This window comes from Suricata suricatta, chromosome 4 (assembly GCF_006229205.1).
Source record: "Suricata suricatta isolate VVHF042 chromosome 4, meerkat_22Aug2017_6uvM2_HiC, whole genome shotgun sequence".
Classification (NCBI taxonomy): domain Eukaryota; kingdom Metazoa; phylum Chordata; class Mammalia; order Carnivora; family Herpestidae; genus Suricata; species Suricata suricatta.
This window is the reverse complement of record NC_043703.1, coordinates 136,656,670-136,678,850: the sequence shown is the minus strand read 5'-3', so window position 1 is coordinate 136,678,850 and position 22,181 is coordinate 136,656,670. Positions and strand designations below refer to the sequence as shown.

At 44.5% G+C, this 22,181-nt stretch overlaps 1 protein-coding gene across 1 annotated transcript in view; it reads left to right on the top strand.

Annotated features, from left to right (window-relative positions):
* Window positions 1-22,181, top strand: part of CRIM1 (cysteine rich transmembrane BMP regulator 1) — a 186,356-nt gene that overhangs the window by 141,982 nt on the left and 22,193 nt on the right. Inside the window, exons 9-13 of the mRNA XM_029937961.1 lie at window positions 3,530-3,686; window positions 6,267-6,388; window positions 7,559-7,768; window positions 10,947-11,162; window positions 15,158-15,379. Of these exons, the coding sequence (XP_029793821.1) occupies window positions 3,530-3,686; window positions 6,267-6,388; window positions 7,559-7,768; window positions 10,947-11,162; window positions 15,158-15,379 (927 nt within the window). The remainder of the gene's footprint in view (window positions 1-3,529; window positions 3,687-6,266; window positions 6,389-7,558; window positions 7,769-10,946; window positions 11,163-15,157; window positions 15,380-22,181) is intronic.

The following is a 22,181-nucleotide window of genomic DNA, read 5'->3' as shown; positions in this document are numbered from 1 at the left end:
TATCCGAATCAAGTATCTAAACATTGTAGCATTAAATACAGGGAAGCAGTCTCCGTGTTTTCATTGTAACTCAGAACCAAAGTAATAACTGAAGACCAAAGTCAAATTGGGACGACCATTTGTCGTGTTGCATTTCTTTAATAGTCTCAGGGACTTCATTGTGTCCGTAACTGGTAGGTTAGTGGGAATTGGCGTCTCCAAGAGGGTGAAGGGTTACAGCAGAGAAGTGTAACACAGACCCAAGGTCCTGGTCACGTGGTGCGCTACATGCAGTATCGCGGTTTTCACTTATAATAAAGAGCCGATTCAGTTGCGTCACATTTTGTCCTGGGAACAAACAGCACTTTTTCTCCGGAGTAAACAGAGAGTTTACTACATGGCTGCTATCGACCAGCTGTGATGCCGCCTGTACTTTGCCATCAAGCATCACTTTCTCTTCAATGGGAATCTTCCCCTGTGGTTTAGAAAGCATTTTTAGATCATAGTAAAGTCATAATGCTGAAAAATTATGAACATAAAGCCGCCATTCTCTCATATCGCCTCAAGTGATATACTAAATCTTTTCAAGCAAACTGAAACCCCTCCACCCATCTATAAATAAGATATTTCTACTTTGTTCTGCTCTTTATGTAAATGTTCGCTTTGATGGTACATTTCTAGTAAGAGAAGTCCCTAAGTGCTACCGGGATCTAGGACTACCTTACAGTCTTCCATATTAGTTCTTTCTGAGAAGAAGAAATAATAGAAGATGGTATTTTGAGATTGTTAGCAGGGGCCAGTGCTTTAGATAATTTTAAGTACTGGCAGAGGATGTTTTCTCGACCTGTTTTTCTCTCAATATGGCAGTCTTGATGAGATTGGAGGGGTACATAGCAAGAACATCAGTCGATTCATTCATTCAGCAGATACTGAATGTTTACTCCATTCTCAAGGCCATCACAGCACCGAGACTGTCTACGTAAAGGAAACAGGGCCCCAGCCGAGAGCCTCCTCCCGTTGGGGGAACAGAAGGGGACAGGCCCAGCCCACAGCAGGCCCAGGAGCAGTCCCGAGCTGGGGCAACGTGAGACCATCCTGTCCTGGGCAGCCTAGGCCATCTCCTGTCTGTGAGCACTCTGTGTTTGTTTAAACATAGCAGCCTTTGTTTGAAATGCTCTTCCGTTGCAAAGCAGAGGTAGTTACAGACAAATGTAGCTTTTATCAGTTTGTTTCAGCTTGGTGAACAACTTTCTTTAAGAGTGAAAACCAGTGAAGGGTGCCTGAGTGGTTCAGTCAGGTAAGCGTCCAACTTCAGGTCATGATCTCACGATTTGTGAATTCGAGCCCCACATCAGGCTCCGTGCTAACAGCTCAGAGCCTGGAGTTTGCTTCTGATTCTGTGTCTCCCTCTTCTCTCTCCCTCTGACCCTCTCCTGCTTGCACTCTGTCTCTCAAAAATAAAAACATTTTTAAAAATAAAACATTTTTAAAAAGTGAAAACCGCTCTAGATTGAAGTCTGTGGAAGACCACCTTTTTAATAGGACCAGAAAATTAAAGGCACAAGGGTGCTCTGAGTCCAGAGTTTGAAGGAATGGAATCCCCAGGGATGCTGGCTCTGGGATGTTCTCAGAGTGTTTTTAATTCTTCTATTTCATACCAACATAATCTGCTTGGTGTCACGACTTAAAAATTCATGAAATAGAAAAATGGGTTCACAGCTTCGATTTCGTTGTCAGAGAAAGAAGTGTAGCTCTTAAGTCTCTCTCTTCATCATCCCTTAATGATGGAAACAGGTGAAAACTGATGTCCTTTCAAATCCTATAATTACAAATTTTTAAATGAGCCATTTAGAATTTCACTTTTAAGGATGCAAATTAGTAATCAGTTGCTTCGCAGTGTGATTCAGACCCATGGGGTTATATTAAATATGTGTAATGAAAGGTTTATGATCAGGACAAAGTAGAAAATTATACCATAAATCACATTTTCCTCTGTAAAAGATAGCATATTAAATATTCACGTATTGCCAGCTAAGATTCACAAAAGATGCTTTCTTAAAATATTTATGGAAAACATGAACCCATCTCTCCTATTAAGTGTAGTTCAAGGTTTAATTTTAGATTAAAAGATTTGTATGCAGAGGAGACACGTGTTCTGTTTTTCTTAGTAACCTATGCATTATTTACAATATTTATGCTTAAGAAGGTGTGCAGACAAAATACAAATTCATATATTATTCCAACAAAAATAGTCTCTGCTTCCCATCTTGCCAATCCATGCAGAGCAGGAATCAAACATTGCTGTACTTTTTTCTTTAATATTTATTTACTTATTTATTTGGTGGGGCGGGGGGAATGGCGAGGCAGAGAGAGATGGAGACAGAGAATCCCAAGTAGGCTCTACCCTGTCCGTGCAGAGCCCGGCAAGGGGCTGGAACTCATATACCGAGAGATCATGACCTGAACTGAAATCGAGAGTCGGACGCTCAAAAGGCTGAGCCACCCAGGCGCCCCCAGAATTGCAGTACTTTCGCCATCACTGCCTCGGCCTCTCTAAATTTGTTTGACTTTCAGACTGCATTCAATACGGGCAGGCCTCGAGTTGCCTGAGTGCGCCCCCAGGCGTGCTTTTCTTGCCTGGCCATTTTCATTCCCTACCTGAAGTCCTAGCTCACACTTTTTGAAATCTTTTTAGAAATCTTCTACAAAGCTACTGTCTCCAGTAGTTTCTTTTGCCCGTCTCCATAGTATCTCCCCCCGTTTTGTTTTAATTCTAAAATAATGTCATAACTAACGGGACAGTTAAACACCACTCCAAATTCTGCTAACAGAGGAGAGTCTGAACATTTCACATAGTGGATAAACAGTAACGTAGACATTTTTGCCACATGCACTTTTCCGTGTCCATGAAGCTCATCCTAATACCTGGATATTTGTCAGTGGTAGGAAAAAAGTATCTCAGTGACACACTGACTATTTCACTTTATATCATGTGGTAAGACTGGTTTCTTTTGAAAGAAAGGGTACGAAATCCTTTAAGCTGCAAGTAATATGCAGCATCATGGGATAATACCTAAAACTCCTAAGAGAAAACACTGAACATTTGAGAACATGCGTTATCATGAGCATTTATTAGGAGCAAGATATACAATGAAATTTGGGGTGTAAGTTTCTATTTCTCGCCTTTTAACAATACATGGTGGTCTGTAGCTTGAGGTCATTCATAATATAAGAGCAAACGTCGTGAAAAAAATCGCACTCGGTTTTACCCACCCCTCAGACAGTGGTCGCCAGCCTGCCTTCAGCACCAGACTGGAATGCGCTTCAGAAATCCCTTGTTCAGAGCTGGGCCTCATTTTGCGTGTTGCACAGAGTTCCGTGAGGACACCCATGAAATAGCAGGGCTATAATCTGTGAGCATTTCCTCTTGCGGCGGTAGGTGTGAGAGGTTTCCGTCTGTGGAGCCAGACTCCACAGTCCGCCCCCACAGGGAGGGGCGGAGGCGTCCGTGTATCCCGCAGCCCCTCATGGCCTGTGTGCGTCCTCACAGGGGAGGAGCAGTGCTTGGGGCTCGAGAGGGGCTGCACTTCGGACTGCCCCTTTGGCTTCCTGACCGACGCCCACGGCTGTGAGATCTGTCGGTGCCGCCCGCGCCCCAAGAAGTGCAGACCCGTCACCTGTGACAAGCGTTGTCCCTTTGGATACCTGTAAGTATTTACTTCAGAAGATCTGGTCTTAACTCTCTGTAACTTAATGAAACATCCATACTTAACTTTTGCTAGCTATTTCGTGTGTGTGGGTGAGAGAGAGAGAGAATGGATCAGTGACGCACTGAGTCCAGAACATCTGGGCTTGCTTTGTTAGGTGAATCGGAGAACAGAAAAAAGAATGTGTAAACACTCAAGTTTTACTCCGTCTTTTTTATGAAGACGGACCAGAGCCTTCGGGCCTCCCCTGGGAGGTCATGAGGTCCAAGTATTGAATGTGCCACAACATTTTCATAACTGCCCCAGTGATTATTTCGTGATGGGTGCTTGTTGGCCACACCTCAGTGTCTTATCTTGGTTCTCGTCTGCAATTCATACTTTTTCTTTAGGTCACAGTGCATTTTATGACTTTCTTTGGAGATAAAGAACCATGACTTATATTTTCAAATATTCTTGGTTGAGTCAAACCCCATGAAAATCTAGATTATTCCAGGGGATAAAGACACTTCACATTTGTTTAGTGTCTGTATTAGTGTCCTTTCTGCTGAGTTGGTTCCCTAAAAAGTTACCTTTCATAATCTTGTTTTATCATTTTTTTGCTTGGTTTCCTTCTCTATCTTTGTGCCTTTCCATTGGGTATATTTGTCTAGTGCTAGTAATTATAAGGGACTTATACCAAATGCCTCTTGCCTGTCATCCTAAAGTTACCATTTTTATTCTTTCTCTTAGAAATCCTGGTTCAGCAGGGATAGGGGAATTTTAATTCTAATTTTAATCAAATAGTTAAATAAGGAGCACTCGATATCCTTAGGAAGTCCCCAAATAAACAAACCAGCATTGTTCTTAATCCTAAAATGTGACTGTGATACCAACACAAGTATAATGATTTCTTAGCTTCACAGCTAATGTAGAATGAAGCATTATTGTCATAATAGTAACGACGGCCACCCTTCTGCAGTATCATGACCGCTCAGCAGCAAGGCTGCATTCAAGTCTAACCTTCACCTTGGAAAGATAGCTCTTACAGGACTGTGGGGTCCACTTTGTGTTCGTCTCAGTGAGCACATTCAGGTAGGATCAGGTGGACCACCGGTGACAGAGAAGCACTGCATCAGCTACAACACGTATTTCAACGACACCCTCTGAAGGAGGGCTGTTGGCCAGACGCCATGTGGGCGCGTTAGGATGAAGGCAGCCATCAGTGCCCTGTATATATACCCGCTGAGTGGATTGTTACTGTCTGTGTGCAGCAAAGGCTTACAGAAGGGGTGGGTGGACAGATATATATACACAGAGGAATAAACAAATCAGATAAAGCCTCAATAGAACTTTAAAATGACATGTTATCTGACATGAGTATGAATAATTCATTTACTTCATTGTTCTCTTTATCTTGACATAAATAAGATCCTAGTGCTCGGTTCTCATTTCGCTTAACAGATTGTAATTGTCACGTGGGCAGTGGTCTACCGAGGGTTTCCCATGGAGCTGTCTTCTTTTAGAGTCCCTTAATTTATCCAAGATGAACACGGGATTTTTTTTTCTTTGTTCTGATTTCAGTTGAAACACCATTGTTGCCACTTAGGGCTAATGGGGATGAAACCTGAGGGTACACAGAGGCACTCTTCCTTGTCTGAGGCCCGTTAAGTCCAGTAGGGCAGAGCCTGCCGAGGAGATGTGGGGCCTCGGAGAAGACTCAGGCCTGCGGCTGGTAGGACACAAAGCGAGCTCCTCTGTAACAGACAGTGACATTCTCCTTTTAGAGAAAATAAGGAATGGTTGCTAAGAATTCTTTTTTCAAAACATCTCCACTTAAACTGCTGTGATGTATTTCATAAACACATGTTTATTTATTTAACATCATCTCCCTGATCACAAAATTTAGGCACTCGAGTTGATCAAAGGAAAAAGATGGTTGATGCAGACTCTTTCCTTTATCCTGCTTGCGTCCTACCCCACGTATGGAGCACTGTTGAGTTGATATTATTTTTTAATGAAAGAAATAATGAGTGGACACTGATGGCAGGTTTTCTCAGAGCTTTTATTCTTTCTCACTCTCAGCTATGGTGTCCACAGATCTGTGGAGCCTTAACCTTCTCCTTCTGACCTCCCTAAGTTGGGTGAAGCGCTCATTACTACTTTTACTAGTGTCCAAAATTTCTCAGAGGTTGTGGTCCTGTGGGGAAGGCCTACTCTGACAAAAAATAGACTCCTGCCCCACTGCTGGCCCCCAGCCGTGCCCAACAGTATATCCCTCACCATCCTATTCATAGATTCATCCATCTTTTTTATATGATGGTACTCCTTTTCCTAATTAAAACAACAGTCATGTCTTTGAGGTTCTGATGGTCACATCCCAGAAGCACATTAGTGCTTGGGCAATTCTAAACCTTGGCCATGGGTGGGTGGTGGTCACGGCCACAGAGAGCTAATTACACATCACTCCACAAGTTTTTGAGAGCATAAGTCAAGACATTCTGCTTCATAGCAGTATCACTTCCATGACCTTTGATCTGCGCGCATGGGCATCATTTGAGACTTTTGGATTTTCTGACCTCTGACAAAATTTTAATTACCCAGGAAGAATAAGCACGGCTGTGACATCTGTCGCTGTAGGAAATGCCCAGAGCTCCCATGCAGCAAAATCTGCCCCTTGGGTTTCCAGCAGGACAATCATGGCTGTCCTATCTGCAAGTGTAGAGGTAAGTGTGAACGCATGACCCTCCCCCGCTTCCTGTCAGAGCATCCAGGACTCAGAAAGAGCAGGAGGACATCATATAAATGAAACAGTTTCAGGGATGGTGGTCTACTCAGGCACAAAAGTCACTCGTCCATGGGACCATCCCTTTTCCTTATGTCTTACAGGAATAAGAACTCAGGATAGAATTGAAAATAAACATATAATAGACAAGCATATTGGACCAAATCAGTGACCTCTTAGCTTTTCACTTTCAGTCATCTTCGGAACATTAGCCTAAAGCACCTTTGTCTTGACCTCCTAGAGGCTGCCTCTGTCCAGCAGTGGCTTGAAAGACAGAATCGATGCAGCAAAGAGCCTTTCTGAGAGCCCATGAGGGTGGGCGTGGCTAAGCAACCCACTTATGTATTTTCTGGTAACATTGTTTTCTCTGACAATTAATTTAAACTTGTGCTGAATGAGCACATGCCAGCCTGTATCTCTAGATAGGCGCGAAGCCTGGGCATACCTTTTGCCAGGGACTTCCCATTCCAGGGACGTCCCCGAAGCCACGTGAGCAGGCACACTGACCACCACTTCTGCCCGTACCCTAGCACCCACCCCGGTATGTTTTCATTGTCCACATGATCCACACATTCAGCCGTAAAAGATCCCTAAAGTTTGTGGGGGGTGTGTGTGTGTGTTATTTTTCAAAGTTAGACAGTTATCACTTTAACAGTATTCTTAAGGGGTCAGAGTAAACCAAAATCTGGCCACTGCTTTGATTGTACCAGTGAACAAAAATCTGTTAGTGTCAGGAGGCCTACGATTTGCCCACGGGGTGACTTTTAGAGATGCTGTTCTGCATATATGAAGCATGGTGTCTCATTTGCTGTGGGATCAGTGCTCGTTTACTGTGTAAAATACGAGCAAGTAAGAGTGGAAGGAGTCCAAATCAACTGTGGTCCCACCAGTAGGAGAGAAACAGATTTTCCAGGGTTTTTCCTATTTTTCTTTTTTTCCAAATTGGAAGTGTATCAACTTAACCTTCTTGTCGTGAGCCTTTCCCATGTCATGAGCTGTCCTTTGTACACGTGACTTCTGGTGGCTGGGTAGCATCCCCTGGGAGGACACTGCAGGCTGTTTCTCCTGTGCCGGAGCTGCTGCCTGACCGGGCTGCCTTCTGTCTGTCCAGAGGTCCCTGCTTCAGCCGGGCCACCTGTCCTGTCAGGCACATGTCTGTCCATGGATGGCCATCATCATAAAAATGAGGAGAGCTGGCATGACGGGTGCCGGGAGTGCTACTGCCACAATGGACGGGAAATGTGTGCTCTGATCACCTGCCCGGTGCCTGCCTGTGGCAACCCCACCATTCATCCGGGACAGTGCTGCCCGTCATGTTCAGGTAAACGCCGGCTGCCATCTTGTGCGCTCCCTCAGCAAAATGACTTCTGCATTGCAGGGCCTCATTGCCTCTGTGAGTGGGGGGGACTTGCAGGGGACGACCCCCCGAGCACATTTCTGCTCCCTGTGGCTTTTGTCAGCAACAGCCACAGAGTCAGCCAGGTGTTAGCAGTGATGAGCCAGAGGCCAGAGAAAATGCAAAAGCTCTAAAACAACCGTCCTCGTTTTTCAATGGTTTACTCAATTATACTGGTCTTTGAGCTGTATTTTTTTTAAAGGTTTGCAGACCTAATGTCCTTTAAAGTCTAGCTCTCCATTTTACAGATAGTGTATTGAGGCTGAGTGATTTAGTTAATTGGAGGAGGTTGATGTTAACTTTATCCATAAAAGCATATTATTTATAAAGGCGTATCTGAGAGGGAGAGAATTAGCGAAGTCTGTGGCTAATGCCCTTTTCTAAATTAATAGCTATGTGGCACTCTTGCCTAATGGAGACATTTAGAATGACCAGACATCCACAACATTTAAAATCCTAATGACAGTAATCAAGAGAAGTTGCTAGAAGAACAGACCAGATTATATAACTCATGGGGATCTGAATTATGGTTGTCAATATCGGTAATTATTACCATAATACCTCATCTAGTACCTTTCATCCAAAGAGCTTAGTGTAGTTTTACATTTATTATTTCTTCCTCTGTGCAGGCAACTTGAATTAGGGGGAAATGCACTCAGGCAGTTTGTCATTTGAAAAACAGACCCCGAAATACCGACTCTCTTACCCAAAATAAAATAGCATGTCAGAAGGCCAGAGAGAAGTGAAGTCTCCGCATCCTTGCATCAGATTCCTTTTAAAGTTGGAATATGTGTCCTGTCAGATTTCAGACTCAGAATTCCTTCTCATCGTGTCCATCCCGCCCCATCCGTCCTTGTGAATGAACCCACCTGTGCTGTGGGTGCGGTCAGGAGTCAGGAACCAGAGGCCTGTCCTTCTCCAGCCGCGTAGGCCTGGCCTGAGAGCGGCCGGGGCCTCGCGGGCCATGGCACAGGGCTCCCTGTTAGCTCTGTGCTTCTAGGCCCCTCAGTAACTAAGAGTTACTGCAGTGACAGGCAGGTTCCACGCCCCTGTAGAGGACCCGATTGTCTTGTCTTGGTATGAGTCCTTTGTGTTCTGTATCGAAAGTTTGCTTTTTTACAGATTCTGCTGCTGTGGGTTGTATAAACCCACACAGAATAATTGATGCATTGCTGTTGGTGGCGAACGTCTAGATATACATGCGTAAAAACATGCATGTATATGGATATGTATAGATATATTTGTTTCCAGAAATCTTTAGTGGATTACCACTTTCGATCTCTCCTGAGGAGAGACCTTAGAACTATCGCATTCGGGGACTCCTACTTTAAATATTTTCTCCCCTCTTCCGTTGAAGGATCAGCTTGTTTTCCTCTCTGGGATAGCTCCTAAACTCTCCTACTAGAAGATTCCCCAGAATGATACCGTTTCTCAGGGCTTTTTTTCTCCTTCTCTCCCTCTGCCTCTGTTTGTCTCTTGGCCCTAACTGCGCTGCCACTGGCATGTTTGCCTTGGGGCACAGAGTACAGCAGAGAAGCTGGCAAGACACCTGCATATGTGCGTCACTGTCTTCCGACCCCTTCCCTCCGCATCAGCATTGAGAAGGGCAGTGATTGGCAAACATCTCTAAGTCCTTTTGGAAGGAAAGGGCAGTAAGGGAGGCTTTTCCAGCATTAGCTTGTTGCTGCTCTTTGGAACAGTTTTTGTTTTCTCTGCAAACCATCGCATCCCCCTTCGCTTGCATCCTAATTACCATCCTCTCCACTTGGCTCATCGCTGGAGAGTTTGGTCTGGTGGCTTATGAATGTAAGCATTGGCTAGTGTGTCATTTCCACTCAGGTAGAGCTCCAGTCTTTCCTAGTGTCCTTGAGACACAGCTGTGTTAGCAGTTACCTCCTTAGCTGGGAATCCGCCCATTACGCCGTATCTCATCCCTTGTGGACACTCGCACCGGCCACCACTTCGAAAGTAGCAGCAAGGGAGCACTTCAGAGTCCAGCTCTGGGCATCTCTGCACAGACAGGGTAGCTGTCCTGGGGCCCAGTTTCCACTGAGCTCCAAGCAGAGCTAGCCGTAGTGTCTCCAGACCGCTTCTCCGCAGGGTTCACCACTATCAACACCTTCTTGCCACGCTTGTTGTATTTGGATGACCCAAGTTTGGTTAATGTCCTCATACTTCTCGTCTCCCTCAGCACAACTTCAGGGCCACTCCCAGGACCTCTGCAGACCTCTCCAGCGTTAAGTTCCCTCTCTGTCATTATCATCTCACCAAGACACCAAAATCGCCTCTCTTCCAGGGCAAGAAATCATAGTTATCATCGGTTTCTGGGTATTTACCTCTCTTGATGACATCACCAAGCAAATGTTTAGTCTCAGGTGAGGGTTTGCAGACTGTTGATTCTGAAAGAGCATGCCTGCTCCGCTTGCTGCCAGCTGGTCTACGGGTGTGGCCTGCTCGACTGCAGGATGTATTTCCAAGCATAAACGTACTCAGGATCCTAGAGATAATGAAGTAGATGGGGCACGGACTGGCTGGAGATTGTGTTTAATCTGGAGGCGTTTCCATCATCCAAACAAACATAGTTTGGGCTTCGAATTCCTTGTCTGCACTGAGTACCCTGAGTCCTCGGCACCTCCTGTGTAACATGGAATCACCATACCTACTTGACAAGGTTGGTGGGAGGAATTAATGAAATAACGCACAAAGCCCCTAGCATGGACGTTGGACCCCAGTTAAGCATTCAGTAAATGAGAGATTGTTGTTCTAGACACTTCCTACACATTCAGAGATCCCCTAAGAGGCGCTGCTCTCTTCTCGACAGGAAGAGTCCTCGAGGTAATTTAATTCTCTTATTGAATTCTGTCATTACGGGGCACAAGCTGGAACCACTTGAACCTCTCTTCTGGAAACCAGCTCTTCTGCCATCGCCTTCTGTTCCTGTGCACGGAATAGTTCTTCTCCGTTGACCTGATAAAAATAGAGTGAGATAACTCTGCCGCCACTTCTCTGTCCCTTCGCGCAGATGACACCAGCTTCTCCAAGAGTTGGCAAGATGGCAGTTGAATAAATTCTTGCATTTTGATTTTTTTTTGTCATTCCCCAGATGACTTTGTGGTGCAAAAGCCAGAGCTCAGCACCCCCTCCATTTGCCACGCCCCCGGAGGAGAGTACTTTGTGGAAGGAGAAACCTGGAACATTGACTCCTGCACCCAGTGCACCTGCCACAGTGGGCGGGTGCTGTGTGAGACAGAGGTGTGCCCGCCCCTGCTCTGCCAGAGCCCCTCACGCACCCAGGACTCCTGCTGCCCGCAGTGTACGGGTAAGCGTTCTGCACGTGGGATGCACTGGCGGGGGGGAGGGCTCGGCCCAGGGACTGTCATTCTGCAGTGCCAGCAGGCCAGGCTGAGCCCCACGTAGCAGGTGCCAGACCCCGGAGCCAGTCACCCAGGCGGGAACAGCTGGCTGCCTCCTTCCTCAACCCATTCCCCTCCATCAACCAAATGTATTTATGTAATTAATATGCCTTGCACTCGAGGTGACTTTGGGAGGGAAAAAGACCGTTTCTTCCTGCCGCTCTTGTCTCTTAACCCTCCTTCTCAGATCTGGGAGACAGTCCTGCTGCACCAAACTATTCTAGATGATTTTGCTAATGTGGAAAGTCATCGTTGTCTTTAACAGATGTGAAGAGCACTTACTGATAAATAACATAAATAAAATTCTCTGAAATAGAGAAGGATAGTGGAGATGATTTGAGAATGTTAAACAGAGTTGCTAAAATATGCGTAATGTTCACCCCCTCAAATCTGTAATGACAAATTATGATCCAAAAGGATTAACTTGACTAGCAGCACTGCACACATAGAGTGTTGTTTCCTTTCTACTTCTCAGGTAACCTGGCCTTTGCTTGCGTATTTATGGTCGTGATGCAAATATACAAATGTGATGAAATTTTGTCAAGACTTTAAACATAAGTTACTGGTCTTATAATTAAAGTAGCACTCATAATTAACAGCGGAATATATTCCTTTTCTTCCAGAAGGTAGTTTGTGTATATAAGATCACCAGGCGGACAGCACAGCTACTTTTCTTTGGTTGTTGCTTAACTTTTAGTCTTTTCCATTTAAATCAATAACCATTTACCTTCTACATGTATATTCTTTGAGTATTTCTACTCAGTAAAACATAAACCCATGTGTTTTATTACTTTTTAAACAATTTTTTTTAAAACATCTGTTCACTTAGAGAGAGTGTACAAGCTGGGGAAGGGCAGAGAGAGAGGAAGCTGAAGAATCTGAAGCAGGCTCTAGGCTCTAAGCTGTCAGCACAGAGCCTGATGTGGGGCTTGAACTCATGACCTTGAGATCATGACCTGGGCCGAAGCTGGACAGTTAACTGACTGAGCCCCTCAGGCGCCCCTCATTATCTTTTTCTTTTTTAATCACTATTTTATTCACGTGCACCCTTGTAATGTTTTTCTCTTCAGTTCCTAAGGGGAACAGACCCCCCTGCACACTGGCTTTGACTTTATTAACCTCTACCTGGTTGGCTTGTCCTTTCTTAACGTATAACCTGAGAGAGAGTTCGGTGATCACCTTTGTCTTAAACATTAGGATTTGTTGCTTTATGTCTCCCCATTCAGACGTTCCTCTTTTATCTGTGAACGAGAGCATTCTGGAATGCTGTTACTTTAAAATAAGTCACCTGACCCATAATTGAGCTTCGTAAACTTTCCATTCATTGTTATGTTGCAGCGATTTTAAAAAGTCTTAAAATGCAAATCGTCATTTTCCTCACAGTAAATTTTAACAGTAGTGTTGATAAATGGTATATTTCACATCTAGAAAAAGACCATCTCTAACCTTAGGGTGTTTGCATACTGAAGTAGCCCAGAAATGAGGCATATGTACAATTAGAAGAGCTCTGTCTACCCTAGGGTGCCCTGCTACTCCCTCTGTCCCTTTTCTGGTCCTTCCACCTTCCCTCCTCTAGCCTGGGTTTAGAGCAAGGTCTGGAAACAGAAGTGGGGTCACAAAGATCAAGCGTCCTTGCAGGTGGTGATGCTTCGCCAAAGTAAGAAAAGGGAGAGAATGGAAGAACACTTCTTTCTTTTTTCTTTTTAAAGATTTATTAAATTCTCTTTCATTCTTTACTGTTTCGAGTTGGAAAGCAGCATAGCATAGGAGAGAGAGGGAGGTAGAGAATAGACACAAAAGGAATGGATGAACACCAGCGAAGGAGTTGGTAAAAACGAAGTTTAAGAGTTCATATTTGGAATCAGATGTATAAAGAGGGGGTCTCTGGAGTGGGAAGAAAACAGGAAGAGAGACCCAAAGAAGGAAGACGCCATGGGCAAGATTCCCAGATGACCTGTTCAGCCAGGGGTGGGTTAGGGGTCTCCTGCCCAGGGAAGGGAGCGCCCAGACTCTGCATCTCAGTCCTGGCTCCTGCTCCAACACTGATAGCACCTAGTGGTGGCCCCCGCCCCGGGTCTTCTTTAGGCCTCGACAGGGGGCCTCCAGACTCTAGGATATTCCTTTCACCTGCTATTTCTTAAATCCAGCCCTGCTGTCCCTGCTTCCTCTTCTGAATTTTTAGATGTGAGAGTGGATACTGCTTGCAAGAGCTAAGCTATCGTAACCCAGAGGAACCTCATGCCAAAACCCCCCCTGGACATGGATGACCCTGAAAAGGTCACTGAGAAAGGAATCCCGTCTCCCCATTTTTAATCCATATGGATGTCATCTATGGAAGCATCCTGAAGTTGGACCTAGAGCACATTTGGAGCAGTGGAACCAATGTCTGTTTTTCACTTGGGAATACCTTTGGGACTGGCAATAGGAGATATGGTCACATGACTTCAAGGAGAGGGCATGGCGCCCATTCCATTTTGCCGACTCCCGTCTGTTCCTCAGAAAGAGCCCAAAACAAAGCAACCGCCTTGCTCCTCAGAGAGGCTCCTGTTAAATCAAACTTGTTGTCTGTAGGACATATTCGTGAGGTGGATAGAAGGAGAATATGACATTTAGAGGTTCTACATCACTGTGATAACTCCCTGTCTATCTCAGTTCTGTTTTGTGGCTGAAAATAGCAGCCTTCATGAGATTGATTCCCACAGGAGCATATGATAATTCCTTTGACCGTGTGGCCAATGAGAAAATGTAGAGGTTTGCCAGGTAGGACATCATGGCTGTTTCCAAGCTCTTGAGTGATAAAGGTGGTTGGAAGTGCTTTCTCTTAGCAGCATTGTCACATTTCTGAACTAGGAGCCTCGCTGTCATATTTTTCTTTGTTCTACCCCAGAGTGGTACCTTCTGCCTGAGGTTACAGCTTTTCTTGTGATTTCAGTGGATGCCAGGACCCAAAGAGATAACTGGGTTTTCTGGTAACATTATTTTGTTTCAAGTTGTATGTATCTGGGAACCCTTTGGTCAGAGTCTTAAACAAAAGCACAAAGGACTTGCAGATGATTTCTCTGGGGGTGCATCCATATTGAGTAATTTAGATTTTCCATCACCTTTTAGCCATCAATGTGAATGCCTGAACATTGGGATGTTACAAATGGGGGTTTCGAAGGTGCAGTGAAAATCTGTTTGGATATTAATTGGTTCGACTGCACATAGCTGCATGTAAGAGGAAACCCAGCTACAGTTTTTAGACAAATAGAAGTTTCTATTACATACGTTACAAGAAGTGTGGAGGCAGGTGTTTATCGGCATCGATCGTTACCTTAGATTATGTCGAGGTTCGTCTCCTACAGGTACGATAAGGATATTACAACTACAGACCACACACTCCTGTTCCAGGTGGGAAGAATGTGGGAGTTGCACCACATCGGCGCTTCTGTCAAGAAAGTGGGAGCTTTCCCAGAAATCCCCTCCTTAGCCATTAAGTCCCATTAGCCGCCACCGGGTGATAGGGCCACCCTTAGTCGTAAAGGAGACTGGAAAAGCAGGGAGCAGGATTGTCTCAGTTGACTTACACCTATTGCGATTCAGATCCCACCCCCCACCCCCCACTTCCAAAAAAACCAGGATTTGGGTAAGCTCCAGAGGAAGAGTAGAGTTGATGTTGTACAGAAAACTAACAGAATCTGGGTACCAGGTCTTCTGTGGTCCTTATTGTCTTGCTTTTAAAATTCAAGACCCTGCCCAAGTCAGACTTGCCATTTCAGTCCTGAGGCACTTATACAGCAGGCGTACGGAACCACGGTGACTGTATGTGCTTTTTCTAAGACACCGTCATATTCACGGTGTTGCACAGTTGGTGCCTTATAGCGTCATCTTTTCCCTGCTGACCTTATGTTTGTTTTTCCAGATGAACCTCTTCAGCCTTCCTCATCCCATAATGAGAGTGTGCCTAGTTACTGCAAAAATGAGGAAGGGGATATATTCCTGGCAGCCGAGTCCTGGAAGCCTGACGTGTGTACCAGCTGCGTGTGCATGGACAGCGTAATTAGCTGTTACTCCGAGTCTTGCCCTTCAGTCTCCTGTGAAAGACCTGTTTTGAGGAAAGGCCAGTGTTGTCCCTACTGCATAGGTAAGAGCACGAAACAAAATCTCGGGTTTCTACCAGTGGCCACTACATCTGCATTGACAGCCATTTGCATACATCAGTTAACATTTCTGACATGTCATGCAGACCCAAAGTGGTAGGATCAGGCAGGAGGGTGATGGGGAAGACGTGCTCATGAGATGAAACACGTTAAGAATAAAGAAATGCTGTCTCGGAATGCCGTGATGTTCTACAACTGTCATAGTCTGTTGGGCTCCTTTGCTATCCCAGGATTTTCAATAGTCAGCTCTTTCTTCACCCTGTTATTTACAGTGGTCTTTCTGTTTATAGAGAAACACCACGTTCCATATTAAGGTACTCTTAGCGCATAAAGCTTGCTGCTGTCTTAAGATCAACTGAATACAAAAGACTGGTTTAGTGTCCCAAGTATTCCTCTGTCTGCTGACACTTAATTGATTCCATTTAAAACCAAGCAGTTAGTTGTCCATGTTAAGGGCCTTCGGGACACAAAGTGAGGCCTGAGAAACTGACAGAACCCTCTCCTTCTTCTGACCCATGGGGATACAGCTTGTCAGCAGAAGACATATGTATGTTTGCCCCTGATGTCTCTACTGAACCTGGTCCTAGGACATAAGCCAGACGCCGTTCCGGAGTCCAGAAGGCAAGGCTCAGACAGCTGGCAACTCTAATAAAAACCCAGTCCCCGCTCCCAAGGCTCTCCCTCTGTTCCATTGCTTTTGTATTGAGTTAAAGCGCCTGAAGTCAGGTGAAAGACAGTGACACCTCTCAGTCCACTCACGGACGTGTAATCGGAGTAGCAGGTGAAAAATTAGGCAAGCTGCATGAATTGCATGTATTGTGCATTTACCGTTGGAGATGGTTGCCTGCTCCCTAGATACAAGTAATTACGTGTATTTGGGGGGATACTTGAGGAATGCGAACGATCTTCTGGCCACAGCGCTTAGTAGCAGTTTTTAAAGGAGAACTGATGAATGGCTCTCAGGTACACATTGGCCATAACTCAAGCTTATCAGGACAGCGCCCTCTCCTTGACTGTGTGACCTCTGGCCACTAGACAGGAGGCCTCCTCCTCTGAGTCTTATTCTGTGTGTTGGTATATAAGAGGTACAAAGAATCTAAAAACACAGTTTCTGCCCTGAGGAATTTTACAGAGCTAGGTTTTTCTCAGTGTCATCCCAGAGAGCATTAAAGTGTATGTTTGGAAGCCGAATTCCCTTTTTTTAATAGAGTGACCACTTATGTAATTTATTCTTCAAACCATGATGCTTTTGAGAGAGAAAACAGGGGCTTTTAATTATGGGACAACAGCTCTAGACCAGAAGTGTCTGAAGCAAATTTAGGACATATGGTCGCCCTACCTTTTAGTGACCAAGACATTGGATCCTTCTGTAATAGCCATAAGCTTCCTAGCTCCTAAGTGGAGCCAGAAACAACGTAGTGCTACTTATTTTGTCAAAGAGCTGACCAGAATTTATACAACAAAGTCACACAGCCTTTGGTGAGATATAAATAAAAGGTGTAACTAGGCCACCATTTCAGGCCAGGGGATGAGCAGAAAGGAGAAGTGCACAACCACTACTACCGTATTTTAATATCAAAACTCCAGTGCAGTTTGTGAATCAACCAGAGGCACGTGGATCAGACTTAGAAACCAGGGCCCAGGAGGCTGAGAATTCCGTGTCACCATCCGAGGAAATTGCTGGCGGTGAATCTCTCATGTGTTAAAACTTCTCAGATTATTTTCTTTAGATAAGAAAGTTCTTATATTTGCTACTTAATTGGTAAATTTGTAATTAGTGAATTATTGAACTACTAGATGTGTTTCCGTATGGTAAATAGTAAATGACTTCTTTTTCAAAACCAATTTAACAAATTTAAATTCATGGAAAGAAACCTGGAAGTAAGAGTAGTCTGTGTCTTTCTTGTTTTTGTTTGGTTGGTTGGTTGGTTGCCTTTTTTTGTTATTTGTGGGGCTTTGGGGTTTGTTTCTGGTTTTGTTTTTTTATTTTTTTGCTTGTTTTTTTGGCCTTCGTATCTCCTATTCCGATTCCTGTGTGATTTAGGCTGTACATTCTTCTTTAGTGTGGAGAGTTAACTGCCGATTTGGTCCACATTTCTTAGTTTGGTTTTAAGTTAGTCTGCAAGCTTTTCACTACATTGTCATTCACACAAGCTCATCATGATAAAGTGGAGCTTGTGTGTCAGTGGCGGGCGTGATGCTGTCCTGTATAAAGCTAAGGCTTACCTTCAGGGAGCACACTGGGGAGACTGAAGATTGGCTGAATAGTACTGCGTTCCATTATTCATTCATCCATCGTAATGCTTCATACATGTTTTATTTCTGAAATAGTCACTGAGCCCCTTCGTCTACACTGTACATATTTTGCAAGTAGCCTTATCGGAATGGCCTTCATCCTTTCTCCCCCTTATGTCCGAGCATCCAAAGCCAAGTTCAGTCCATGACTGTGATATGAAGATTTCCTATCTGACTTTCCAGTTAGCTCCCTTGGCCTCTACAGGCTTGGTTCTCTTAGGAGCTTCCCGTCAGCCTGGGCCCCTGGTAAGGGCTCTGAGCCCGGTAGCGCCAGCACGCTGCTGGTAGTTGCTGGCTGTGCCTCAGTGGCAAAGCTTGCGTCACCATCCAGAGACCCCCCGACCAAAGAAAAAGCCCATCGTTTTGCATGTCCTCAAGCACCACATTGCTTCCCCGGTAGGCCCAAGGACCAGTGCTCGCACTGTCTCCTGCTCTAGGCTTTCTTGTTTGAAACCAGCTCTTCTAAACCAAGATACTCTGTTTCCGGCGCCACGTGTGCCTCACTCCAGCCTGCAGTGCCAACCTCAGCATGGCTGTGGTCCCTGAGTGAACTAATTAGATCTCTCAAATACAGATTTCTAAAAACCTCAAACCTGCCTTTAATCTGACCTCTTGTTTTTTAGCGACAAAACTTCTAACCCAAAGCATGCTTCTCTCACCTTGCGAAGTATCCTTTTTTCTTACCATAACAGAATTGAAAAGCAGTGATTCTACTAAAAGTAGTATCATTATGAATATTTGTGTTCCTTTCAGCTAAATGATCAAGTCACTAATGTGCAATGATAATGCTTCTCTTTTGATGTGTGAAGACCTCATATTATGTGTGCTAATTTAATAGAATGTGTAATAGAGACATAATTAATAGGATTGATGATTAATTTCGAGAAGTGAACAGCTTTGTCTCGTTACTTACAATACCCATCATTTGGGAATTCATCCTTGTACTAGAAAGAAACTAAGTAGTAATTACCCAGTCATTTTAGTGAAACATTTTCTGATTCCCTAATGTTTTCATATTCCAGTTACACACGAATTTAGATTTTATTTTCCTAGGCTTTTTGGCTGTTAGGATGGCTCACGGAATGAGGAGTAAGAATCAGAAGGTGACCTGAGTGCATAAATCAGGTGAAGGTAAAAGGTGTGGTGGGAATTCTAATGTGTGATGGCAGATTTGATATGTGGCTTCTTGTAACCGCAGATGCCCTCACTGTGACACGCTTCACCATGCAAGGCAGCTTCATGGCCTTATCACTGACAGTATCCCACATGCCATTCTAGATCCTTCCTAGAGCAAAAAGGATTTCAGTGAGGTCTTTACTCCATCACTCCTAAATGACAGGAAACAATGCAGCCAGCAGCCTTTACACAGTAACTGCTCACGGGGATGCCTGCCCTGAGCGCCTCCCTCTCGCTCTGATGTCTGCCGGAGGGCAGACGGCTTCTGTACGGGGCACCGTCAGCACTCCGGTGGCCCCTGGCCAGGTCCAGCGGTTTAGTCGTTCCTGGACAGATATTTTAACGAGCACTACATTCATCATTAAGATCTTTCTCAATTTAGCGTATGGGGTTTCCAGGCCTGCATCATGGCCACATCATACCTGCTGTTGACTTTGGGAACTAACTAAGGCGCAGGTGTGCCCCTCCATCAGGCCAGCCCGTGGGCAGGACTGCCCTTGGGCAAGCGGCTCCTGTGCCGGCCCAGTCCTGTAACTACTCAGTGCCTAGAATATTGCTTCAAAACTTAGGCTTTGGCAGCTCTGCATTTATTTATTTGTAACCATGTGTTATTTTAGAATACATTTGAGGTCAGGTATTTAAAGTCCTATTTGCTGGCTGGAAATCTATGAGTCAGTCCATCTTCCTTACTTGAGAAGTTTTTGTCCAAGGGTAATCATTCGTGTGTGTGTGTGTGTGTATTTATGTATGCTAGGTATGCAATTGCATATTTCTGTGTTGTGAAAGTGTATATACAAGTTACAAAATGGGCATGTATGATGTGAACAAAGTTAAGATACCCTGATTAGATGTCCTTAAGTCTAGTATCTTTTAAGTGTCTCTAAGTCTCCCATATCTGTAAGAGTCTCTGAAAATGGTTTTCCTGCAGATTGTCTGATTAGAGATTAGCTATTTTTTATATTTATTATATTTATCTTAATATATGAGGTAGAGCTTTCACGTGGAATCAGGCTGCCTTGGCACACGCCATTGGTTGCAATGGTATAATTCTGTTTCCTCTCTACTGTGATCTTCAACTAGAAAATTATGAATAATACTTCTTAATAGAGGCAGTGTCTAGAGTTTCTACCAAATCAGTCTACAGCATTCATCTTTGTTTAGATTTATGTTTATGATAATGTTAATTTGTTTAGCTATCTTTCCTTAGAGATTACAAATCTAAATAGTATCTCTTTGGAACATCTGTTGATCATTGTGTATTTAACTCCACCCATAAATCAAACAGAGCAAATACTTAATTCCTCATCTCTAAGACCTGTAACCCATAGAATTAAATATTGTACATTTTTAAGCCATAATGTTATGATACTGGCATCTCCAGTGCAACATTTTTCACAGCTGTTTCTCAGCGTGTTTTCTTAAAATTAAATGCCTCTGTGTATTGGAAAGAGAACTTAATTGGAACAAAGGGGTTCTCTCTCTCTCTCTCTCTCTCTCTCTCTCACACACACACACACACACACACACACACACACACACACACACACCACCCCTCCCCCCCCCAGCTTTATGTCTCAGTGATGCATCGTAACCCCAGCTCATTCCCCATCTGTGAAATGGGAATAATACTGTTCTCTGCTTTGCTAAAGTGCTGTGACAGTTAAGTGACGGTTAAGTGATGCACACACACCTGTGAGAGTACTTAGTCAACACACCGTGAGTGCTCGCTTCAGTACAGTTAGGGCTCTTCTAACCGAGTGCAGCTGATCTGGGTCACACGCCAAATCGATTCTGAGAGCTCACTTGGAAAGTAGTACCTGCCTTTCTGCAAGTGAAAGGCCTGGATATAACATCCCAGTGGTGAGCTTCTGAGGGACAAGGATATTTCAGATAATGTCTCGGTGGTGTACCTCGGCCCGCACCGTTAGCTTCAATACCCACCACCGTCGCAGTCACCTCCCGCATCCTGGGAGGCACCTCGTCCTGCTCGGGCCATATTCAGCCTTCCCTGCGCACCTCAGTGTCCTTCCAGGCCCCGCTGTGTAAACAGAGATTCTGCTGGTTCCAGCTGGGTGAGCCTCTAAGTGCCATTGTCCTTCTGTGGGCCCCAGCACACCGTCCTGTGTTCGTGAGGCCGGATGCCCAGAAGGGAGGCTGGCCCTGGGGTCTCCAGAGAGGTCCGCCAGCATGTGCCTTGCTCCTCTTCCTGTCCAGGAGACCAGCCCTGATTTTGGGCTGTCTAGTGGTTGGGGGAAAGACCCCCCCCCAACACCCCCAGTACGGAAGGCTACATTTCTGATAAGGAAATGAATTCAGACCTGAAGTCAGTCGGCAGACCCTCTGGAGGCTGCTGGTGGGGTGACAGCAGGAACCTTCTCTGGGAAGTCCAGTGGCTCCCTGCTCAAGGTTTGCTTCACAAAATTCTGTACTCTTTTACATGGATAGCTTCCCTTAGGTCCCAAAGGAAGTATTATGTTTTCCTTACCTTCATCTTTCATTGTAGAATTCTGCCTTTTAGACTACATTAAGTACTTTCAAAATGGTTTCTGTGTATAATCTCCGTGAAGGGTCGTAGGCCTTATAAGAGACGGGACCTCAGTTCAAGTTGAAAATGGAATATTTCCTTGAACTTCCATCCATGAAGTGCTTAATCAACCCATAGCAGACACTTAAGATTAAGTCCCATTACTGAAAAATTGTCTTCTGCATGTGCGGGAATCAGCCACAAGTCCTCATGTGGACTGATTTGGTGAGATTTCTGTTTGTGAACTCAGGAAAGTTCATAATTTTTCTAGTAACTCTATTACCTATCTTCCCTAGTATGTTGAAGAAAGCTGAAAGGCTCTTTTGGCCGTTATAAATGCACCTTGACTCCCACCCCAAGAAATAGAATAAAGTAAAGCCCAAATGGACTTCCAAGAAGTGTCTAAAATGGTTGTCATATCTGCTTTCAAAGTATTTTAAGACGTTATAGAGAGGTAGGTGTTCAACTACATGGCAATATTTGTCTCAGGTTTGGGGAGGTTTTTTTCTTTCTTTTTTTTTTTTTTTACAAAAATGAGTTATGAGTAGATGTTTTATTTACTAGAAGCTAAAAGTTATAAGGTACTCAGGTTTCAAGTTAAATCAATAAATATTTTTTTGCATTTTTTAGCCAAAAACATTTAACCATGTTCTGGTAGGATTACTATATTAGATTTCGGCCTTTTTGAAATTATCTAGACCGCCTGCATCTGAGTTTAGCAAGACATCACTTGCATTCTGCTCTTCCATTCGTTTCCCATCAAGAACGGCCCAGTGGGCCAGCGTGTTCAG